General features: G+C 47.7%; 1 protein-coding gene across 2 annotated transcripts in view; it reads left to right on the forward strand.

Annotated features, from left to right (window-relative positions):
* Positions 1-18,682, forward strand: part of MYBPC2 (myosin binding protein C2) — a 128,596-nt gene that overhangs the window by 95,919 nt on the left and 13,995 nt on the right. For both annotated transcript variants that reach the window (XM_069741152.1, XM_069741153.1), the window contains 3 exons: positions 2,927-3,063; positions 4,559-4,745; positions 8,302-8,341. In XM_069741152.1, the coding sequence (XP_069597253.1) occupies positions 2,927-3,063; positions 4,559-4,745; positions 8,302-8,312 (335 nt within the window). In that variant the 3' untranslated portion in view covers positions 8,313-8,341. The remainder of the gene's footprint in view (positions 1-2,926; positions 3,064-4,558; positions 4,746-8,301; positions 8,342-18,682) is intronic.

The raw sequence follows: 18,682 nt of genomic DNA on the forward strand, positions 1-18,682 counted from the left end.
CCGGATCGCTGCAGCGTCGCTGTTTGGTCGCTGGAGAGCTGTCACACAGACACACAGGTTTGTTTACCCTTGTTACCATCGTAAAAAAACAAACAGTACATACTTACATTCAGCTGTCTGTCCCTTGCCGTCTGCTTCCTGCACTGACTGCTGGCCGTAAAGTGAAAGCAGAGCACAGCCACAGCGGTGAGTCATCGCTGTGTGACTCACCGCTGTGCTGTGCTTTCACTTTCACTTTGCGGCCAGCAGTCAGTGCAGGAAGCAGACGGCAAGGGACAGACAGCTGAATGTAAGTATGTACTGTTTGTTTTTTTACGATGGTAACCAGGGTAAACATCGGGTTACTAAGCGCGGCCCTGCGCTTAGTTACCCGATGTTTACCCTGGTTATCAGTGAAGACATCGCTGAATCGGTGTCACACACACACCGATTCAGCGATGTCTGCGGGGAGTCCAGCGACGAAATAAAGTTCTGGACTTTCTTCCCCGACCAGCGACAGCACAGCAGGGGCCTGATCGCTGCTGCCTGTCACACTGGACGATATCGCTAGCGAGGACGCTGCAACGTCACGGATCGCTAGCGATATCGTCTAGTGTGACGGTACCTTAACACAATTTAGTCTGACATTCTAAAATGTAAATTCAGACTAAGTAGCTTGCAGGAGATTCTGTTCATTGCTCTTTTTAAGACCTTATGAGGGTACAGTATGAAAAATAAATAAATAAAAATAAATAAAAAGGAAGAAAAAATAAATAAAACTATTAAAAAGTATATATATGAAGAAAAACAAAAAAATGTGCCTGATCGGGAAGGGGGAAAATGGCCTGGTCCTGAATCTGTTAAGATAAAGTTGAAACTAGAAGTTTACATACACTATATAAAAAGATACTCATATGCATGTTTTCTTAATATTTAACATGAAATCATAAAAAAAATTTCCGTTTAAGGTCAATTAGGATTACCATTATTAGTAATATTTGACAAATGCCAGAATAATGAGTGAGAGAGAGAATGTTTTAAGTCATTTTTATTACTTACTGCAAAATCAAAACTTTACGTACACAAAAATTTCTATGCGTTTAAAGAATTCTGGACTGCCCATATGATGATGTCACGTGTTTGGAAGCTTCTGAAAGGTTTTTGGGCAACATCTTAGTTAATTAGAGATACACCTGTGGATATATGTTAATGCACACCTGAAACACATTGCTTCTTTGTGTAGCATCATGGGAAAGTCTCAAGAATTCAGCCAAGTTATCAGGAAAAAAATTGTGGACTTGCACAAGTCTGGTTCATCCTTGGGTACAGTTTCAAGATACCTGAAGGTGCCTCGTTCATCTGTACAAACAATTATGTGCAAGTACAAACAAGGTGGGAATGTCTAGCCATCATACTGCTCAGGAAGGAGAAGGGTTCTGTGTCCCAGAGATTAACGTGCTTTGGTCCAACATGTGCATATCAACCCAAGGACAAAAGCAAAAGTCCTTGTGAAGATGATGGCGGAAGTTGGTAAGATTGTGTCAATATCCACAGTGAAACGAGTACTGTATCAACATGGGCTGAAAGGTCACTCTACCAGGATGAAGCTATTATTCCAAAAGAAACATAAAAAAGCCAGATTAACATTTGCAAATGCACACAGGAACAAACCTTAGTTTTTGGAGACATGCCCTGTGGTTTGATAAAACTAAAATGGAACTTTTTGGGCATAATGACCATCGTTACGTTTGGAGGAAAAAGGGAGCGGTTTGGAAGCCTAAAAAGACCATCCCAACTGTGAAACATGGGGGTGGCAGGATCATGTTGCAGGGTTGTTTTGCTGCAAGAGGGACTGGTGCACTTCACAAAATAGATGGCATCATGAGAAAAGAAGACTATGTAGCAATACTGAAGCAACTTCTCAAGACATCAGCCAGGAAGTTAGAGCTTGGGCAGAAATGGGTCTTCCAAATGGAAAATGACTCCATGCATACTGCCAAAATGGTAACAAAGTGGCTCCAGGATAACAAAGTCAATGTTTTGGAGCGTCCATCACAAAGCCCTGATCTCAATCCTATTGAACATGTCTGGGCAAAGCTGAAAAGGCCGGTGCGAGCAAGGCAACCTACAAACCTGGATCAGTTACACCAGTTTTATTAGGAGGAATGGGAACAAATTCCAACCAACTATTGTGAGAAGCTTGTGGAAGGAGATCCCAGATGTGTGCCCAAGTCATTCAGTTTAAGGGCAATGGTGCCAAATACTAATGAAATGTATGGAAACGTTAGACTTTGCAGTAAGTAATAAAAATGCCTTGAAACATTCTCTCTCTCTCATTATTCTGGCATTTGGCAAATATTAATAATTATGGTAATCCTAACTGACCTAAAACAGGAAAGGTTTATTCTGATTTCATGTCAGATATCAAGAAAATCATGCATATGTGTCTATAGTGTACGGAAACTTCTGGTTTCATCTGTATCAAATCTTTTGTGCCTATTGCAACATGTTGCTGTCAGGACTATCTTGCAAGTTCTAACCTTTTTTTTCCATTGAAGTGTACGTTCACGCTCCGTCAAAAGTAAAATATTAAAAGGGACGTGGGAGAACTAATTAATTGACCTTTATATGAGCAGTAATTTACAGTGTACTACTAGCGTTAGATCTTCTGAAAACCCGGAGACCCAAAGATCTTGGATCTGGAACTTAGGTTTTAAGCCAAAATGTACTGCATTTTGTTTGACGGCATCAAGGCAATAAGCAATTTTGCCTAAACTTTCCTTGTGGTTCCCCCCCAAAAAAAATAATTTTGGACTAGCAATATCTATTCATCATCACATATATTTTATTATTATATTTTCCAATATTTTTATTAATTTAACCATCTTACAATAAAAAGGACAAAAGTAAAATGGAATTTTGTTATTTTTTTGTTATATATTTACAGGTATTATCTACAAACCACTGGACTACAAAGAAAAAGATGTCAGCATGCCTCCTAAGTTCCTTACCCCTCTCATAGACCGTATTGTAGTGGCTGGCTACAGCACAGCATTGAATTGTGCAGTAAGGGGCTTTCCGAAGGTACGCAGTTTTCTATATGTTTAATAATTAATTTTTTTTGCATTTTAAATGCCTTAAATTCCCAGAATATAAAATGTAAATATGTCATTTGGTTACACAACATAAATATAATGTTTGCAATCAGAAAGAAAATGCAAGAAAACCCAAAATATATACTGTACATTACACTGTATATACAGTGATCAGACATAACATTACAGTAGTAATGCAGCAAGTAAACAGAGGTGGATTCATCATTGCTTTTGTGCCTTTTTGGTCTTGTTTTTTTGTGTTTTGCGCCTTTTATGTGTTCATCCTTTTATTTATCATGGGCACAATTTATTAAGACTGGGATTTTAGTGAAGAAATAGGTGGCGGATTATGCACTAAATTCCTTAGGAGGTACATTTTTTTAATGAATTTGGTGCATGTTTTTACTGCCATATTCCACCCCTGGGAATGTATACTAGGCAGGGGTTGGCTTATGTCCTTGGCCACTTTTGTGCCACTCATTATGATGAATTTGTCAGGCAGGTTCACTACATTTTGGCAGAGCTGGTTGAGACTAGCAAAAAACGGCCAAAGTCCAATTTCAAGGAGTTTTAGAATTCTGTCAAAAACTTTTTAAAGGGGTTGTCCACTGCTCCACATTGCCAGGGCTCACGTGAGTGCCGACACTGCTGGAAAAGCTTTGGCACCGGAGGTGAGTGTAGAGTTTTTATTTTAACGGGGTAAAATGAGGAATGAGAAGTGGTTGTCCAAGTAGCGGACAGCCCCTTTACGAGCCAAATTGTGTTGGCTAAATAAGTGGATCAGATCATCTCCAAAATGGCTGGTCTTACAAGATTTTTACTGGATGTAGGGGTTAATACTTACCTAAACTAAAGACCTCACTCACATTAGATCTTGTAAATATTTTTGACATCACTATCAGGAAGGACACTCAACAACACTGGTGTGCATGGCGGAATTGCAAGGAAAAAGACACTGCTCTACAAAAAAGAACATTTTTGACTGTCTGCCGTTTGTTAACGATCACCTAAACAAGTCAGAAGCCTATTAGATCAACGTTCTGTGGTCGTATGAGCCCAAAATAAAGCTTTTTGGTTAAAATGAATAAGTTTAGAGAAAGAAAAACACTGCACTACAGCATAAAAACCTCATACCATCTGTGAAACATGGTGGTTGTAGTATCATGGTTTGGTCCTGTTTCGCAGCAACTGAGCGAGGATGACTGGACATCATTGATGGAACATTCAATTCTAAATGTCAGGACATCTGAAAAATGTCAGGTTCATATTTTTGACTGATCTGTTTGTTATGATTCTCTTTATCTACTTTTAGGACTTGGTTGATTATATGATATAGTTTTAAGTCAAAATGATGCAGAAATATGGAAAATTCTGAAGGGTTTACAAATTTTCGAGCACCACTGTACTTATGAGTTCCTCCACTGTAGGTACCTGATTTTACATAATGTTATTACATAGGTTTTTATTTATTTCTTCTTCTACAGCCCAAGGTCATATGGATGAAAAATAAAATGGAGATCAGAGATGACCCCAAATTCATCATGAAGCACAATCAGGGGGTTCTTACGCTGAGTATCCGGAAGCCCAGCCCTTTTGATGGTGGAACCTACACATGTAAAGCCATCAATGCGCTGGGAGAAGCTGAAGTTGACTGCAAACTGGAAGTCAGAGGTGGGACTGTGGTCTATAAATATATTTTATAGATTGCTCAGATACAGTTTTTAACGATCAGCTTTAAATTGTGTTAATGCAATATATTGTTCCCTGGTTTCAGACGTTTTAAGCTGGACAATTTATTGAATTATTGGCAGTAAAAATGCTCACACTGTCTGGTTCTCGGGGCATCTTCTATCATTCTTCTCAGGGCATCTTCTTTCTTTGGTCATAGCTTGGCCTCTTCTCTCTAGGCCAGGACTTCCAGTGACACCTGGGCTCAGAGGTCACTGAACATAGCACGAACATGACGTCATGACGTGGGATTCATAGAGACCTCTTAGACCTGGTCACAGTTGGATGTCCTAGACTAGAATGAATAGGCTGGGAAATCGGACTTGCTATGAGCTAAATAATAGGTGGCTCCGAGGACGGACGGCGTGAAGCGAAGGGTCTGGACAGGTGAGCGGTAAGGTGAGCAGAAATATAAATATATCATTTTTTAGCATCTTAATTTTATTATGCTCTAGGGTTCTGGAAACTTCCAAGAGCATAAAAATGGGCCATTCAATTTGCGGTGAATAAATTTGCGGCAAATTGAATTTGCTGGGAAAATCCGCACAATTTCACAAATCATCTCTAGTTTCATTCTAAAACAAAAAGTTATGACTTTGGTATCTCTAAAACGTACATATTTTTTCAATTTTCATATTAAGATTTCATATCTTAACAGGGCAATCATAGGATGTATGCTGACGCATTTCGACTGCTTGTCGGCCTTAACATGCAATGCATAAAAAATCATTAATGTATTTAAAAATCATTGACCCCTGCCCAACTGACTACATCTTATACAAAAAAAAATCGTTCCCTAGAAAAAGCTTACAATGATGGCCAAATATGTTGGCACCCTTGAAATTGTTCCAGAAAATGAAGGATTTTTCCTAAAAAATTATTGCTATTACACGTTTTAAGCTAATTAGACATAATTTCACACAAAGCCCCCAAAATAAGCCAGACATAATTATTGGCGCCCTCAACTTAATATTTGATTGCACACTAGTGATGATCGAGTACTAAAATGCTCCAGTGCTCAGTACTCGAATGGGACAGGTTGGCCTTTCGGATGGGTTCGAGTCAAGTAACGAGTATAACGGAATCAATGGGAAAAGCAAGCATTTTTCTTCAGAAATAATTAAAAAAAAAATGATGTGAGGTCCCCCCCATTTTTGATAACCAGTCAAGTAAAGCAGACAGCAGTGAGGCTGGTATTATCAGGCTGGGAAGGTCCATTGTTATTTTGCCCCTTCCCGAATGCTTAGTGTGGTGACAATCGGGGTAATATATTTGGGGGTTGATTTCAGCTGTATAATGTCAGCTGTCATCAAGCCCAAGGGTTAGTAATAAAAAAAAAAACAACAACACACACACAGGAAGTTATAGTTTATCAGAATAAAGACTCCCCCACGCTTTCCTTCATTCACAAATTTATTATCAAAAATGTTCCCATGAAGCTCCTCTGATGTAGTCCACGTTCCTCGCATCAGCTCTGGAGTCTGTGAAAAGCGCTAAAGTCCTGCTATACACATGCGCCAGGTAGTGATGACAGTTTCATTACAGCTGCTGACTCACCGCAACGATCAGCCTGAGCCAGCGGTTCTGAATAGTGGTGTCATCACTACCCAGCGCCTGCGAATAGCAGTACTTTACTGCTATTCACAGTCTCTGGAGCTGCATTTCGGAAACGTGGATTACGACAGAGGAGCTTGGTGGAAAGATTATTGAAAATAAATTGGCGAATGAGGGATGGTCTGCTTTACCTTGGCTGGTTATCAAAAATAGTTATCAAACAATTTATTTATTTGTTTAGATAGACAGGGCTATGGCATTACCATGTATGTCAGGCAATCCTTCCTTGCTTATTGACTGGCTAACATCCGCAAAACATGCGGGACGGGGACTTCAGCATAGTGATTGAGTAACGAGCTTACCTGAGCACCCCAATTTTTAAAAATATAAAAAAATATAAAAGTTTAAATCACCCCTTCCCCATTCGTCCCATTTAAAATAAAATACAAAAAAATTTAAATATACACATACTTGGTATTGCCGCATTCAAAATCGCCCGATCTATCAATATATAAAAACAATTAATTCGATCAGTAAACGGGGTAGCAAAAAAAAAAAAAAACGCCAAAATTACGTTTTTTGGTTGCTGCAATAAAATGCAATAACGAGCGATCAAAAGAATGTATCTGCATCAAAATGGTATCATTAAAACCGTCAGCTCAGCGCGCTAAAAATAAGCCTTCACCCGACCCCAAATCACGAAAAATGGAGACGCTACGGATCTTGGAATATGGTGACTTTTTTTATCACCACTCAAATAAAAAAGAACCTAGACATGTTTGGTATCTACGAACTCGTAATGACCTGGAGAATCGTAATGGCAGGGCAGTTTTAGCATTTAGTGAACATGGTAAAAAAAAAATCCAAAAAATAATTGTGGAATTGCACTTTTTTTTGCAATTTCACCGCACTTTGAATTTTTTCCCGTTTTCCAGTACACAATAAGGTAAAATAAATGGTACTTTTTCAACAGTACAACTCGTCCCACCAAAAAACAAGCCCTCACATGGCCATATTGAATAATAATAAAATAACTATTTACAGATTACGATATATGTCACAGATTCAGCGTTTAGACTGATTTTATACGATAAGATTATTTTGTATCCACCCAAGTCGATGATAACCAGACTGGAGAACATCCTGTTTATAAAAGAAGCTGCACACAATCTTCTATAAAAGATTTCCTCGGCTTAGTAATTATGATTTAAGGCCAAAGTCATCAAGTATCTTTAGTCACCCTTGTGTCTTAGCCTAATTCTGGGGGACACCTTAAAGCTACAGCGCAGACCATAAAGTATAATAAAGAAACTGCGCCATCTGGTGGCAAGTGTTGTGAACAACGCACGGAGATTTTGTTTCTTTTTAAGCTGTTTTGGTTCAGTGGTGCATTTAATACAATTGCATGTGATTGGTTTTATTCAGCGGGGCTTATATTAGCAGAAAAACATCTGCAATGACCAAACCTAAGAGAAATGTGGGAAAACGTAAGAAAAAAAAAATGGAACTCTTTGCCAAGTAGAATGTTTAAATCACCCAACACTCAAAATGTACAAAATTGGGTAGCAAAAACAATAATCCATCCTGCGTTCTGGGGTATTTTTCGATTGGCAATATGATTTTCCATGTCACTATGATTATGGCTATGCTGTTTCAGGCAGACGCTAGCTGTTTCCCACAGCCGGCGTGGCGATCCAGCTCCTACGTAGGGTTGGTCAACGCATATATCAACCAAATCTTCACATTCTACCAGAATCCACCGGTGATACAATCAAGTCTTCTCAAATGTCAGCTCCATAAATAGAACTTAAAAGATCAAAAATGAAAAAAAAAGAAAACAATATATCAGTATCTGGCTTCATTTATCGAAAATCTATCGACGATACTTTCCCGCTGGAAATCGGAACGTTTATGGCTGACATCTGTTCTCTATTTTTTGTTGTAGTTCCCCAGTAAAGATGCCTACAGTAGAGTACAGAATGACAGTAAGTATCAAATGTGTGTAATCGTTCCTTCTCCAGGGCATCGTCTGATCCCGCGGCCAGCATGGATTATCAAGCCAATAACTAACCGCACGCCTCAATCCAGCCACCAATAAAACACTCGTGTACTTGTACCAGCGCCAGAAGTGAAGCCCGACTCGGACATTTTGCTTTTTACAGAGTTGGGAATTCTATAGGGTTACGACTAGTGTTGAGCGATACCTTCCGATATCGGAAAGTATCGGTATCGGATAGGATCGGCCGATATTCAAAAAATATCGGATATCGCCGATACCGATTCCCGATCCCAATGCAAGTCAATGGGACCAAAATATCGGAATTAAAATAAACCCTTTCTTGCCTTGTAGGTTCATTCTACATGAAGGAAAACAACTAAGAATAATGTAGGATGTATTGTGGGAGGTGGCGGAGACATTAAAGGCAATGAGGTTTAGCCCAATCAAATAGAATAGCATGTTTTTTTTTTTTTAAGACGTTCGGAGTGAAAAAGATATTGACTGTAAATTTTTTTTTATTTTGTCAGATATTGATGTTTCACTATTCCACGCCCTTCCCCTTCTTTTTTTTTCTTTTTTTTTTTTACTTTTCCCACACTTTCATCTTCATCATCATCAGCATCTTTGACATCAACTTCTTCTTCACCTTATTCATCTTCTTCTTCATCTTCTACCTATTTTTTTTTTTATTACATTCTTCATATTCATTTTATTCAACTATTATTATTCTTCCTATTCTACATATTCTTTTTATTCCACTGTTATTATTCTTCCTATTCTACTTCTTCATCATATTCTCATTTGTGACAGGCATTCCCGTTGTTGTTATCTATAAAAGTTGGAAGATTACACCTTCCGTTCTGCCAGTCACAAAAGTTACATTTGTCCGCGTTCAGTTTGGCCTGCAGCATCAGGCTTTATCCAGGGGCACCACGAGGAGGAACGGACTCACCCCCATACACTGCTTAGTCTTCTTCTGCATATAATTTAGATAATATCTTTTGCTCTGATATTAAGTCTTATGCTTAATGTTCTTCTGCTCTTTGTTCTGCAGCCTCTTGTTCTTCTGCTTCTCGGTCTTCCATGTCGTCGTCTCCAGGGTCGTCGTCTCCAGTGTCGTCATCTCCGCCGTCGTCGTCTCAGCCGTCGTCGTCTCCGCCGTCGTCGTCGTCATCGGGGTGGTCTTCCGGGTCGTCGTCGTCGTCATCGGGGTGGTTTTCCGGGTCGTCGACTTTAGGGTCTTCAACTTGGACATGTAGCAGAAGGTACAAGAAGGCTGAGAAAATGCCAAGAACCAGCTGATGGAACTGGAACTCGGATGGCTACCCGAAGGTTCAAGAGCCTATGGAACTACCGAGGACCAGCTGACGTTACTGGAACCCGGTTACTAAGCAGGAGGTACCCGTGCTAAAAAGCACTACCAAGGACCGACTGACGTTGGCGGAACTCGGATACCCAGAAGGAGGCACCTATGCCAAAGGCTCTGCCCGGAACCAGCTGACGGTACTGGAACCAGGATGGGGAGCAGAAGGTACAAGAGCAAAAGACACTGCCGAGAACCAGCTGACGGTACTGGAACCCGGATGGGTAGCCGAAGGTCCAAGAGCCAATGGAACTACCGAGGACCAGCTGACGTTACTGGAACCCGGTTACTAAGCAGGAGGTACCCGTGCCCGAAAGCACTACCAAGGACCACCTGACGTTGGTGGAACTTGGATACCCAGAAGGAGGCACCTAAGCCAAAGGCTCTGCCCGGAACCAGCTGACGGTACTGGAACCAGGATGGGGAGCAGAAGGTACAAGAGCAAAAGACACTGCCGAGAACCAGCTGACGGTGCTGGAAGCAGGTGGTGGACCTGAAGGTCCACAGGAGAGAACAGCTAGGCCGCGAGGCAGCCGCAGTTACCGAACCCCAAAAGCACTGTAGGTGCCCGCGCTTAAAAGCACTACCAAGGACTGCCTGACGTTGGCGGAACTCGGATACCCAGGAGGAGGCACCTAAGCCAAAGGCTCGGCCTGGAACCAGCTGACGGTGCTGGAACCAGGTGGTGGACCTGAAGGTCCACAGGAGAGGAGAGAACAGCTAGGCCGCGAGGCAGCCGCAGTTACCGAACCCCAACAGTCCTACAGGGGGAGCTGGGCCTACTGGCACTACAGAACCAGCCTTGACTGCCAGTTCACGCAGCCCACATAGGAAGCTCCTAAACTGGAGGCACCCTGGAGTTGGCTAACCCGACCGCACCACGACGGGGCAAGCATAGGCGTCTCAGTGAGCTTGACACAACCCGGAAACAGCTGGCGGTGCTGAAACCAGGCTTGGCACGAGGGAGTACCTGTGTCAAGAACACTGCCGAGAACCAGCTGGCGGTGCTGGAACCCAGATGCGTTGCCCCAGTGTGCAAGAGCCAATGGCACGACCGAGGACCAGCTGGCGGTGCTGGAACCCGGTTACTAAGCTGTAGGTGCCCGCGCTTAAAAGCACTACCAAGGACCGCCTGACGTTGGCGGAACTCGGATACCCAGGAGGAGGCACCTAAGCCAAAGGCTCGGCCCGGAACCAGCTGACGGTGCTGGAACCAGGTGGTGGACCCCAAGGCCCACAGGAGAGGAGAGAACAGCTAGGCCGCGAGGCAGCCGCAGTTACTGAACCCCAACAGTCCTACAGGGGGAGCTGGGCCTACTGGCACTACAGAACCAGCCTTGACTACCAGTTCACGCAGCCCACATAGGAAGCTCCTAAACTGGAGGCACCCTGGAGTTGGCTAACCCGACCGCACCACGACGGGGCAAGCATAGGCGTCTCAGTGAGCTTGACACAACCCGGAAACAGCTGGCGGTGCTGAAACCAGGCTTGGCACGAGGGAGTACCTGTGTCAAGAACACTGCCGAGAACCAGCTGGCGGTGCTGGAACCCAGATGCGTTGCCCCAGTGTGCAAGAGCCAATGGCACGACCGAGGACCAGCTGGCGGTGCTGGAACCCGGTTACTAAGCTGTAGGTGCCCGCGCTTAAAAGCACTACCAAGGACCGCCTGACGTTGGCGGAACTCGGATACCCAGGAGGAGGCACCTAAGCCAAAGGCTCGGCCCGGAACCAGCTGACGGTGCTGGAACCAGGTGGTGGACCCCAAGGCCCACAGGAGAGGAGAGAACAGCTAGGCCGCGAGGCAGCCGCAGTTACTGAACCCCAACAGTCCTACAGGGGGAGCTGGGCCTACTGGCACTACAGAACCAGCCTTGACTACCAGTTCACGCAGCCCACATAGGAAGCTCCTAAACTGGAGGCACCCTGGAGTTGGCTAACCCGACCGCACCACGACGGGGCAAGCATAGGCGTCTCAGTGAGCTTGACACAACCCGGAAACAGCTGACGGTGCTGAAACCAGGCTTGGCACGAGGGAGTACCTGTGACAAGAACACTGCCGAGAACCAGCTGGCGGTGCTGGAACCCAGATGCGTTGCCCCAGTGTGCAAGAGCCAATGGCACGACCGAGGACCAGCTGGCGGTGCTGGAACCCGGTTACTAAGCTGTAGGTGCCCGCGCTTAAAAGCACTACCAAGGACAGCCTGACGTTGGCGGAAATCGGATACCCAGGAGGAGGCACCTAAGCCAAAGGCTCAGCCCGGAACCAGCTGACGGTGCTGGAACCAGGTGGTGGACCCCAAGGCCCACAGGAGAGGAGAGAACAGCTAGGCCGCGAGGCAGCCGCAGTTACCGAACCCCAACAGTCCTACAGGGGGAGCTGGGCCTACTGGCACTACAGAACCAGCCTTGACTACCAGTTCACGCAGCCCACATAGGAAGCTCCTAAACTGGAGGCACCCTGGAGTTGGCTAACCCGACCGCACCACGACGGGGCAAGCATAGGCGTCTCAGTGAGCTTGACACAACCCGGAAACAGCTGACGGTGCTGAAACCAGGCTTGGCACGAGGGAGTACCTGTGACAAGAACACTGCCGAGAACCAGCTGGCGGTGCTGGAACCCAGATGCGTTGCCCCAGTGTGCAAGAGCCAATGGCACGACCGAGGACCAGCTGGCGGTGCTGGAACCCGGTTACTAAGCTGTAGGTGCCCACGCTTAAAAGCACTACCAAGGACCGCCTGACGTTGGCGGAAATCGGATACCCAGGAGGAGGCACCTAAGCCAAAGGCTCGGCCCGGAACCAGCTGACGGTGCTGGAACCAGGTGGTGGACCCCAAGGCCCACAGGAGAGGAGAGAACAGCTAGGCCGCGAGGCAGCCGCAGTTACCGAACCCCAACAGTCCTACAGGGGGAGCTGGGCCTACTGGCACTACAGAACCAGCCTTGACTGCCAGTTCACGCAGCCCACATAGGAAGCTCCTAAACTGGAGGCACCCTGGAGTTGGCTAACCCGACCGCACCACGACGGGGCAAGCATAGGCGTCTCAGTGAGCTTGACACAACCCGGAAACAGCTGGCGGTGCTGAAACCAGGCTTGGCACGAGGGAGTACCTGTGTCAAGAACACTGCCGAGAACCAGCTGGCGGTGCTGGAACCCAGATGCGTTGCCCCAGTGTGCAAGAGCCAATGGCACGACCGAGGACCAGCTGGCGGTGCTGGAACCCGGTTACTAAGCTGTAGGTGCCCACGCTTAAAAGCACTACCAAGGACCGCCTGACGTTGGCGGAACTCGGATACCCAGGAGGAGGCACCTAAGCCAAAGGCTCGGCCCGGAACCAGCTGACGGTGCTGGAACCAGGTGGTGGACCCCAAGGCCCACAGGAGAGGAGAGAACAGCTAGGCCGCGAGGCAGCCGCAGTTACCGAACCCCAACAGTCCTACAGGGGGAGCTGGGCCTACTGGCACTACAGAACCAGCCTTGACTGCCAGTTCACGCAGCCCACATAGGAAGCTCCTAAACTGGAGGCACCCTGGAGTTGGCTAACCCGACCGCACCACGATGGGGCAAGCATAGGCGTCTCAGTGAGCTTGACACAACCCAGAAACAGCTGGCGGTGCTGAAACCAGGCTTGGCACGAGGGAGTACCTGTGTCAAGAACACTGCCGAGAACCAGCTGGCGGTGCTGGAACCCAGATGCGTTGCCCCAGTGTGCAAGAGCCAATGGCAAGACCGAGGACCAGCTGGCGGTGCTGGAACCCGGTTACTAAGCTGTAGGTGCCCGCGCTTAAAAGCACTACCAAGGACCGCCTGACGTTGGCGGAACTCGGATACCCAGGAGGAGGCACCTAAGCCAAAGGCTCGGCCTGGAACCAGCTGACGGTGCTGGAACCAGGTGGTGGACCTGAAGGTCCACAGGAGAGGAGAGAACAGCTAGGCCGCGAGGCAGCCGCAGTTACCAAACCCCAACAGTCCTACAGGGGGAGCTGGGCCTACTGGCACTACAGAACCAGCCTTGACTACCAGTTCACGCAACCCACCTAGGAAGCTCCTAAACTGGAGGCACCCTGGAGTTGGCTAACCCGACCGCACCACGACGGGGCAAGCATAGGCGTCTCAGTGAGCTTGACACAACCCGGAAACAGCTGGCGGTGCTGAAACCAGGCTTGGCACGAGGGAGTACCTGTGTCAAGAACACTGCCGAGAACCAGCTGGCGGTGCTGGAACCCAGATGCGTTGCCCCAGTGTGCAAGAGCCAATGGCACGACCGAGGACCAGCTGGCGGTGCTGGAACCCGGTTACTAAGCTGTAGGTGCCCGCGCTTAAAAGCACTACCAAGGACCGCCTGACGTTGGCGGAACTCGGATACCCAGGAGGAGGCACCTAAGCCAAAGGCTCGGCCCGGAACCAGCTGACGGTGCTGGAACCAGGTGGTGGACCCCAAGGCCCACAGGAGAGGAGAGAACAGCTAGGCCGCGAGGCAGCCGCAGTTACCGAACCCCAACAGTCCGACAGGGGGAGCTGGGCCTACTGGCACTACAGAACCAGCCTTGACTACCAGTTCACGCAGCCCACATAGGAAGCTCCTAAACTGGAGGCACCCTGGAGTTGGCTAACCCGACCGCACCACGACGGGGCAAGCATAGGCGTCTCAGTGAGCTTGACACAACCGGAAACAGCTGACGGTGCTGAAACCAGGCTTGGCACGAGGGAGTACCTGTGACAAGAACACTGCCGAGAACCAGCTGGCGGTGCTGGAACCCAGATGCGTTGCCTATTAAAGATTGTCTTCCTAGAGCCCCAACTAGCGGTGTTGGAGCTAAGGGTAAGCAGGGGGAGCAGAGTGTAGGCCGAAGCCTGCACTGGAGGCAGCTTTGTGTCTGCGTTGCGTTTGCAGGACACTTTGCCGGCTACACAGTGGGGGAACAGCTGGCGTTGCTGAACCCCACTAACACAATGGCGTGTGTTTTTCTCTGTGCAGCTAGCACTTGCGGTCAAAAACTAGTGATGTTAGAGCCCGTGTTGAAGCAGGAGGAGGAGTAGAGGAGCAGAGTGTAGGCCGAAGCCTATTTGAACCAATTTCAAAGGAAACCTTTAACCCCCCCTCAGGTGTTACAAAGTACAAGAGACACACCTTGTGCAGTATTAATGCTGCACAAGTGAAAGGTTGCTCTATTAATTTGTCTACTTGCACACGCTGAATGAAAGACGTACACAATTTAGCCCATTCTACAGTCAAACTGTAGTGGATGCGTGACTTGGCTTTTTAAGGAGACGCAGCACAGGTGTCCCAAATAATGCCTTGGTGCTTGGCGCAGCTTCCTGAGCATTGTTATTTGCTGTACAGGAGTCTGCGCTCTTGTGTTATCCCTTGGCAATGCCCTGTTAGAGCTGCCCGTCTTATGACCTCATTTCATGTTGGCCGGTGCGGTTAACGATGGCCATAAATCCCAGACCCACAGTGCCTTTTCATAAAGTCACACTGCGGTGCTGTGATTCGTGGCCTTGAGCAGTAAATATTTTGGCCGCTCACACACGTCCTTACACCTGCTTCAGACTGGGCGGCCTCTGCTGATCCCTTCTCGCATGCCGCGGCCATGAGGCTGCACAGTCTGAAGAAGGCGGAAGGAGATGAGTTAAGACAGGTGAAGATATGCACTGCTCGTGCCCATCAATCACACCCTCGCAGTCAAAATAAGACAACGAGGAGCATTGTTTCAGGCAGGGCGGACGCACAGGCGCAACATGCCAACCAATGATGTCAGAAGACGGGAAGCGCTACCAAGGGGGGTGCTGCGTATCATTAGAAAGGAAAGTCACACCTCAGGGACAGTGGAATGGTCTCAATGAGACACATTTTGTACGTTTTGAGTTCCACGTGGGCAAGGACAAAAAGTCAGCCACCTTGTACAAATGCAGCAGTACTGCTGTACAAGGTGGCTGTTATACATAGAAACACCTGGGGGTGGGGGGCAGGCTCCCTTCAATTTCAGTTCATGTGCCTGCGTGGCGTTTGCAGGACACGTTGCCAGCTACACAGCAGGGGAACAGCTGGCGGTGCTGAACCCCACTAACACATTGGCTGGTGTTTTTCTCTGTGCAGCTAGCATGTCCGGGCAGAAACTGGCGTTGTTTGAGCCCAGGGTCAGCAGGAGGAGGAGAGGAGCAAAGTGTAGGCCGAAGCCTGCACTGGTGGCAGCTTTTGTTCAGTTGTGCCAGCGTGGCTTGTGCTGGACACGATGCCGACTACACAGCAGGGGAACAGCTGGCGGTGCTGAACCCCACTAACACATTGGCTGGTGTTTTTCTCTGTGCAGCTAGCATGTCCGGGCAGAAACTGGCGTTGTTTGAGCCCAGGGTCAGCAGGAGGAGGAGAGGAGCAAAGTGTAGGCCGAAGCCTGCACTGGTGGCAGCTTTTGTTCTGTTGTGCCAGCGTGGCTTGTGCTGGACACGTTGCCGACTACACAGCAGGGGAACAGCTGGCGTTGCTGAACCCCACTAACACATTGACTGGTGTTTTTCTCTGTGCAGCTAGCAGTTCCGGGCAAAAACTAGCGGTGTTTGAGCCCAGGGTCAGCAGGAGGAGTAGAGGAGCAGAGTGTAGGCCGAAGCCTAGTTGAACCAATTTCAAAGGTTACCTTTAACCCCCCCCTCAGGTGTTGCAAGGTACAAGAGCCACACCTTGAACAGCATTAATGATGCACAAGTCAAAGGTTGCTCTATTTAATTTTGCTCCTTGCACACACTGAATTAAACACGTACACTATTTAGCCCATTATACTGTCAAACAGTAGTGGAGGCGTGACTACTAGTCTTTTTAAGGAGATGCAGCACAGGTGTCAAAATTTACACCTAGCTGCTGTGCGCAGATTCCTGAGCGTTGTTATTTGCTGTACAGGAGTCTGCGCTATTGGGATCCCTTGGCCATGCGCTGTGAGCGCTTCCTGTCTTCTGACCTCATTTAATGTCGGCCGTTACGGTTAGCGATGGACATGAATCCCAGACCCACAGTGTGTTTTCAAAAAATCACACTGCGTGGCTGGGATTCGTGGCCTTGTTCAGTAAATATGTTCGCCGCTCACACATGTCCTTACACCTGCTTCAGACTGGGCGGCCTCAGCTGATCCCTTATCGCATGCCGCGGCCATGAGGCCGCACAGTCAGAAGAAGGCGGAAGGAGGGGAGTGAAGACAGGGGAACATATGCACTGCTCGTGCCCATCAATCACACCCTCGCAGTCAAAATATATGAGACAACGGGGGGCGTTGTGTCGGACAGGGGGGACGCACAGGCACAGCCAGCCAACCAATGATGTCAGGAGACGGGCAGCGCTAACAATGGGGGTGCTGCGTGTCATTAAAAAGGAAAGTCACACCTCAGGGACATTGTAATGGTCTGTAATGAGACACATTTTGTACTTGTTGAGTTCCACGTGTGCAAGGAGAAAAAGTCAGCCACCTTGTACAAATGCAGCAGTACTGCTGTACAAGGTGGCTGTTATACATAGAAACACCTGGGGGGGTGGGGGGCAGGCTCCCTTCAATTTCAGTTCATGTGCCTGCGTGGCGTTTGCAGGGCACGTTGCCAGCTACACAGCAGGGGAACAGCTGGTGGTGCTGAACCCCACTAACACATTGGCTGGTGTTTTTCTCTGTGCAGCTAGCATGTCCGGGCAGAAACTGGCGTTGTTTGAGCCCAGGGTCAGCAGGAGGAGGAGAGGAGCAAAGTGTAGGCCGAAGCCTGCACTGGTGGCAGCTTTTGTTCAGTTGTGCCAGCGTGGCTTGTGCTGGACACGATGCCGACTACACAGCAGGGGAACAGCTGGCGGTGCTGAACCCCACTAATACATTGACTGGTGTTTTTCTCTGTGCAGCTAGCATATCGGGCAGAAACTGGCGGTGTTTGAGCCCGGGGTCAGCAGGAGGAGGAGAGGAGCAGAGTGTAGGCCGAAGCCTGCACTGGTGGCAGCTTTTGGTCGGTTGTGCCAGCGTGGCTTGTGCTGGACACGATGCCAACTACACAGCAGGGGAACAGCTGGCGGTGCTGAACCCCACGAACACATTGACTGGTGTTTTTCTCTGTGCAGCTAGCAGTTCCGGGCAGAAACTAGCGGTGTTTGAGCCCAGGGTCAGCAGGAGGAGTAGAGGAGCAGAGTGTAGGCCGAAGCCTAGTTGAACCAATTTCAAAGGTTACCTTTACCGGGGGGCTCTTGTACCTTGCAACACCTGAGGGGGGGGCCTCAGGTGTTGCAAGGTACAAGAGCCACACCTTGAACAGCATTAATGATGCACAAGTCAAAGGTTGCTCTATTTAATTTTGCTCCTTGCACACGCTGAATTAAACACGTACACTATTTAGCCCATTATACTGTCAAACAGTAGTGGAGGCGTGACTAGTCTACTAGTCTTTTTAAGGAGACGCAGCACAGGTGTACAAATTTACACCTAGGTGCTGTGCACAGATTCCTTACCGTTGTTATTTGCAGTACAGGAAACTGCGCTCTTGTGTTATCCCTTGGCAATACCCTATTAGTGCAGGCCGTCTCATGACCTCATTTCATGTTGGCCGGTGCGGTTAACGATGGCCATAAATCCCAGACCCACAGTGGCTTTTCCTAAAGTCACACTGCGGTGCTGGGATTCGTGGCCTTGTGCAGTAAATATGTTCGCCGCTCACACATGTCCTTACACCTGCTTCAGACTGGGCGGCCTCAGCTGATCCCTTATCGCATGCCGCGGCCATGAGGCCGCACAGTCAGATGAAGGCGGAAGGAGGGGAGTGAAGACAGGGGAACATATGCACTGCTCGTGCCCATCAATCACACCCTCGCAGTCAAAATATATGAGACAACGGGGGGCGTTGTGTCGGGCAGGGGGGACGCACAGGCACAGCCAGCCAACCAATGATGTCAGGAGACGGGCAGCGCTAACAATGGGGGTGCTGCGTGTCATTAAAAAGGAAAGTCAC

The sequence above is a fragment of the Ranitomeya imitator genome, chromosome 10 (genome assembly GCF_032444005.1).
Source record: "Ranitomeya imitator isolate aRanImi1 chromosome 10, aRanImi1.pri, whole genome shotgun sequence".
Taxonomy (NCBI): domain Eukaryota; kingdom Metazoa; phylum Chordata; class Amphibia; order Anura; family Dendrobatidae; genus Ranitomeya; species Ranitomeya imitator.